At 38.0% G+C, this 5,807-nt stretch overlaps 1 protein-coding gene across 1 annotated transcript; it reads right to left on the reverse strand.

Annotated features, from left to right (window-relative positions):
• Positions 1–4,685: 4,685 nt before the first annotated feature.
• Positions 4,686–5,565, reverse strand: LOC138887306 (uncharacterized). The gene is made up of 2 exons (XM_070169036.1): positions 5,271–5,565; positions 4,686–5,080 (listed from the first exon to the last, which is right to left on the reverse strand). Exons 1-2 carry the CDS (start codon positions 5,563–5,565, stop codon positions 4,686–4,688), a joined length of 690 nt encoding a protein of 229 aa, XP_070025137.1.
• Between the last annotated feature and the right edge of the window lie 242 nt (positions 5,566–5,807).

The following is a 5,807-nucleotide window of genomic DNA, read 5'->3' on the forward strand; positions in this document are numbered from 1 at the left end:
AAAACTACAAACAAGACCATATTCAATAGATTGAGTTCAAACATGTATTTCAGCAGTCAAATAGCAGACAGAATAGAGTCACAATCAACTAAAACAAGGTTCCACATTTCCTGGGATTGACTTAGTTCATTAGTTATCACTAGGTGAGCATATGGACATGTATTAAACAGGCAATAGCATGTTGGGATCAGAGTCCTAATCAGACAATTACACAGAAAAGGAAACAGGGGTTGACAACATAGAAATCATTAATCACGAACTTGTTAAGGTAAACACATAAAACAGGACAGGAAGGAAAGCATGCTAGTTGAGAAACAAGTAGACAAGTATCCTGTATCAAACATGAACATGCTAAAGTGTATGAACCATATTGACATATTGGACAAGACAAATTTACAAGAGTTAAGGCATTCTAGTTCACAAAAACATAAAGCAGGTAGAGGCAGGTTGATATCTACAACAGACAGATTACATAACATACTGAATAGGACATAGTAACAAAGATAGACATGTTGATTAAGAGCAATAAACCGGAAGTGCATATGTCTAATTACATAGCATATTGAATGATAATAGAAGTAGTCATGCTGATTAAGAGCAATAAACAGGAAGCACATAGGTTTAACTTCATAGCATATTGGATGATAGCAAAAGTGGAGGCATACCAGTTAAGAGATAGCAAACAGGAAGGTGAAAGTATGAAGAATCCAATAGTCTAGCCTTAGCTTTTAGCCGGCTGGACAGTGTAACAAACACAAGTAACAGAAAGATTTGCAATAGAGAGTGTGTGTGAATAAGAGCAAGAGTTAGTGTGTGGGTCTGACTTTCTGAGTGTGTTCGTGTGTTTCAAAGAAATCAGAATGGTATTTATATAGCACTTAGCAAGGTAAAACAAATAAGGTAAAGAATAATAGAATTTATAAATAAGGTATACAAATAAAAATCAGTCAGTTAATTGGGGCTAAACCCAATTAATTAGTACAAATAGAATCTCATAAAGACACCTTAAAAAAAAGGGAATCAATTGCCAGCCCCAGATTGGGATTCAAATAAGGTAGGAAATAAGTCATAGGCCATTTATAAGTCGGTTAGAGTAAACCAAAACCTAGAAATCAGGCTAATAAACTGATTAAGGCAAGTAGTACCAATTAGGAGTCATAAATAAGGAAAATAGATAAAAATCACAGAGAAGTACTAATTTCAACAGAAAGATATGATTCCAAACCCTAATTAGGCGGATAAAATCAATTATCCTCTGCTAATTAACAAGAAAAAGAATAATGGGCAAATATTGAAGCGAACAGTGCAATAATTAAACAAACAAGGATGAGAACATAGGCATGAAAAATCAGTAGAACTAGTAAAGATAATCATATTCAAACACTTAGAAACTTTAGAACCTTTTTGTAGAGAACTTAAGAGGAAACCTTAGTTTTAGAAAACATTGAAAGCGATTAATAATAAGGAAAAACGGAAAGTTTTTCAAAGAAAATACTAGATAAACTTAAGATTATCTCAGATCTATAAGGATCTGAACAGACTCAAGTAGAAAGAGATTAGGGTTTTGAAAAATGGAGCGAGGTGAGAAAAATCCAATTAAAAACCGGAGTTTCAAGCCATAATCATAAAGATAATAATACTCACAAACATAGCGATGAACACAAGGCAGGTTCATCAAAAATGAAGAGTTTAGGTTGACTCTGAGTTGAGTCTTTTGAGATTCATTAAAACCACAAAGAAATCAAACAAACAGAAGAGGTAAGAGGCTGGCGGGGGCCTGAAATCATAGAGAAATCCCATGGAACATGGTGTTTTACGGTGACGGTAGGGTTAGGGGAGATCTTGAGAGAGAAGAGAGGAGAACGGGGAAACAGAGGCAGCGAAATGGGGAAAGTGAGTAGGGTTTGGGAGTGGGAGATTAATTCAAAATGGTAACTCTTTCCTGGACTATTGATCTCTGAGATCAACGGCCAGGATTTGATTTGGGGGTTGGATGGGTTTTATGAAATACGTCAGGGTATTTGGGCGTTGTGGATATTTTAATTGGGATGGGAGTATTTTGGGCTAGGTCCGAAATTAAAATAAATTTAAAGAGGCTATTTGTGAAATACCCAATTAATTGATAAAATAATTTATAAAAATAGCTAATATATGATAAAAATTATGTTGGTGCATAAAAATGATTTTAAATAATTATTTAATATTATAAAAATATAAAAAAGCTATTTTCTGATGAAATAAAGTAATTATGCACATATGGGTTATTATTGCAAGGCTATTATAATTATAACCCTAAAAATGTAAATATGGCTATTCATGAAATAATTAAAGCTTAGTATAAATATAAATGATAAAAATTAAGCAGCAAAATTATTATAAAACCATTTGTGATGCAATTAGTAATTATTTATATAATAAAATACTAGGATAAATTAATAAAGTCCTTTGAAAAATGCAGAAATCATGGAATATATCAATTGATGCTTATGCATGCTTTTAAATATGTATATGCATTTTTGAAAATAATATAGGGAAAAATTGGGTATCAACAGCTGCCCCTCTTTATCTGGTAAGGATGAAAGAGTTATCGAGTAAAGATATGATAGCCAATTTTGACCGAGTAAGGCGATTTGAGAGACATAGGTTGCACTATGGTTTTCGAGTTGCCTACATATCCCTGGTTTTACAGGAATCAGGTCGTGTGTAGTTCTAGATTCACCGGCGAAATATACCGATGAAGTTATCACAAGAACGGACACAAGGTTTCGAATAGATGAAATGGTTACGATGAGCGGTTAGGATTGAAATAGTATGAAGGAGCGTGATTGCTCCTGTTGGGATAATGGTTGCTTATCAGGTTACCTGCAAATGAAAGATGCACTACATGCATATATTTTGCGTAAATTTAAATACGATGCAAATTCCCTTTGGACCATGAGAGTTGTCTTTGGACGGTTGAGGATGACGTCCTTAGACCATGATGTCCTAGGCCATGAATTGCGCGGTAAGGTATTCGCAGGCCATGAAATGATGTTCTCAGGCCATGAAAATGGTTTCTCCGAACCATGATGCCTTTGAATAATGATATGCAAGTATTGAGAGATCCTCAAGCCATGACATGGTGTCTTCAGGCTATGAGGATGATGCCTTCAGACTATGACGTCTTTGGACAAGTCGGCCATATATCAGCCTATGAAATACAGAGACATGATACCAAAGGTAATAACAAGGCAATGCTTAGCCTTGCGCAGAGTTTTGGGGGCAAAGCTTAGCCCTGAGAGAAGAAGATAATGCAAAGTTTAGAATAGAGCAATACTTATGCAAGGGGAGACAATGCTTAGTCCTATGAGAAGGTAGTGCTTAGCCTTATGCAGATAGGGAGGCAGGGCTTAGCCTCATGCAAGATTTGAGATAGTTCTTAGTCTCATGCAGGGAGAAGGCAGTGCTTGGCCTTATGCAAATATGGAGGCAGGGCTTAGCCTTACGCAAGAGTTGAGACTGGGCTTAGTCTCATGCAAAGAGAAGGCAATGCTTAGGCTTATGCAAATATGGAGGCAAGTCTTAGACTCATGCAAGATTTGATATAGGGCTTAGTCTCATACAAAGGGAAGGCAATGCTTTGCCTTATGCAAATATGGAGGTAAGGCTTAGCCTCACGCAAGAGTTGAGACTGGGCTTAGTCTCATGCAAAGGGAAGGCAATGCTTAGCCTTATGCAAATGTGGAGGTAGGGCTTAGCCTCATGCAATATTTGAGATAGGGCTTAGTCTCATGCAAAGAGAAGGCAATGCTTAGACTTATGCAAATATGGAGGCAGGGGTTAGCATCATGCAAGATTTGAGACAGGGCTTAGTCTCATGCAAAGAGAAGGCAATGTTTATCCTTATGCAAATATGGAGGCAAGGCTTAGCCTCATGCAAGATTTGAGATAGAGATTAGTCTCAGGCAGTGGACAATAGCAAGTAGGAGAAGAATATTTTTTAGTTGGAGATGTATTTGCGTTTGGTGGCCTGATTGTTATGAGGGTAGCGATTTTGATATGTGTATACTCGTGAATAATCTTGTTATGTTTACTGTGCCTGCATCCAAAGAAAAGCCGTGAGTTTTGTAGGGGAGGTTTGTTCGTGCCTTCGTCTGCTTGCTTTGCTTTGCTCTGTTCTGGCGGGCCTGTTCGAGTTACCCTGAGTAACACCTGCCGGCCATAGAAATAAAGTTTTCGAAAATATGCACTTCTTGATAAAATAGAGTTATTTTGGAAAACATAGTGGTAAGTGATATCAAGTAAATTAGACGAACTAATGACTGTAACACTTTTAGAGATATTGCAGCTTCCTTGCACTATAATTTTGAGGGTCCTCCTCAAAATTCTGCCCCAGATTGATCCCTTATCATTCTGCGTGCAAAGAAGTTTGTTGGATCTGCTGCAGAATTTTGAGAATCCTTCTCAATATTCTGCCCCAGTTAATTAACCGATTTCTAACTTTCTGGCATATGATGGCGTCGGCTGGACTTGTTCCAGAATTTTGAGGATCCTCCTCAAAATTCTGCCCCAGTTTCTGGTTTTGAGGGAAAATGAAGATTTTATTAAGATATGACCGAACCCACAAGGCTGCCTACGTATCCCCTCTTAAACGGGAATCAGGTCAGGCGTAGTTCAGATACATCAGATGAATGAATATAAACAATCTAAACATAATATCTCTTGACTGCATCTGAATTGATAGGTTTTGGCCAAACTTCTCCATCCATTTCTGCAAGTATGAGTGCTCCTCCTGTTACCACCCGGTGAACCATGTAAGGAACTTGCCAGTTGAGTGAAAATTTCCCTTTGGCTTCATCCTGGTGCGGGAAGATTCGTTTCAGCACCAACTGCCCTAGTGCGAATTGTCTTGGTCTGACCCTTTTGTTGAAAGCTCTGGACATTCTATTCTGATAAAGCTGACCGTGACATACTGCATTCATTCTTTTTCCATATATGAGGGATAGTTCCTCATAGCGGCTCCTTATCCATTCTGCATCACTGAGTTTAGCTTCTTGTATGATCCTTAAAGAAGGAATTTCTACCTCAGCTAGAATGACAGCTTCAGTACCATAAACCAGTAAATAGGAAGTTGGCCCAGTAAATAAGAAGGAATCTCTCGTGCCATTATTTGTGATTTTCTACCATCTTCCTCAGTATCTTCTTGATGTTCTTGTTGGCAGCTTCCACATGTCCATTCATTTGAGGCATGTATGATGTAGAGTTTTTGTGCTTGATTTTGAAGGTTTCACACATGGCTTTCATCAGGTCATTGTTGAGATTGGCGGCATTATCAGTGATAATGGACTCGAGAAACCCGAATTGGCAAACAATATAATCCTTGACAAAATCTGCAATGACTTTCTTGGTTACAACTTTGTAAGATGCAACCTCTACCCATTTTGTGAAATAGTCAATAGCCAATAAAATGAACTGGTGCCCGTTAGTAGCGGTGGGCTGGATTGGATCGATCACATCCATTCCCCAGGCAGCAAAAGGCCAAGGTGAACTTGTTGCATTGAGCTCATTTGGTGGTACCCTTATCATGTTTGCATGTACCTGGTATTGGTGGCATTTTTGGATGTACCGGATGTAATCCGTTTCCATGGTCATCCAAAAGTATCCAGCTCTGAGTATCTTCTTGGCTAGAACAAAACCATCCATATGTGGTCCGCAAGTTCTGGCATGTATTTCCTCAAGCAATCTAGAAGCCTCCTTTGCGTCAACACACCTTAACAATCTCAGATTAGGAGTTCTTTTATACAAGGCCCCTCAGTTTTGGAAGAAGT

This window comes from Nicotiana sylvestris, chromosome 3 (genome assembly GCF_000393655.2).
Source record: "Nicotiana sylvestris chromosome 3, ASM39365v2, whole genome shotgun sequence".
Lineage (NCBI taxonomy): Eukaryota > Viridiplantae > Streptophyta > Magnoliopsida > Solanales > Solanaceae > Nicotiana > Nicotiana sylvestris.

What these genes read in the sequence shown, in the direction of transcription:
- LOC138887306 (XM_070169036.1), bottom strand. Translation starts at nt 5,565, where the DNA reads ATGATAAGGGTACCACCAAATGAGCTCAATGCAACAAGTTCACCTTGG. An exon ending in TGACCTGATGAAAGCCATGT is followed by an intron (nt 5,081 to 5,270) that starts GTGAAACCTTCA and finishes ATGGTACTGAAG; the next exon opens with CTGTCATTCTAGCTGAGGTA.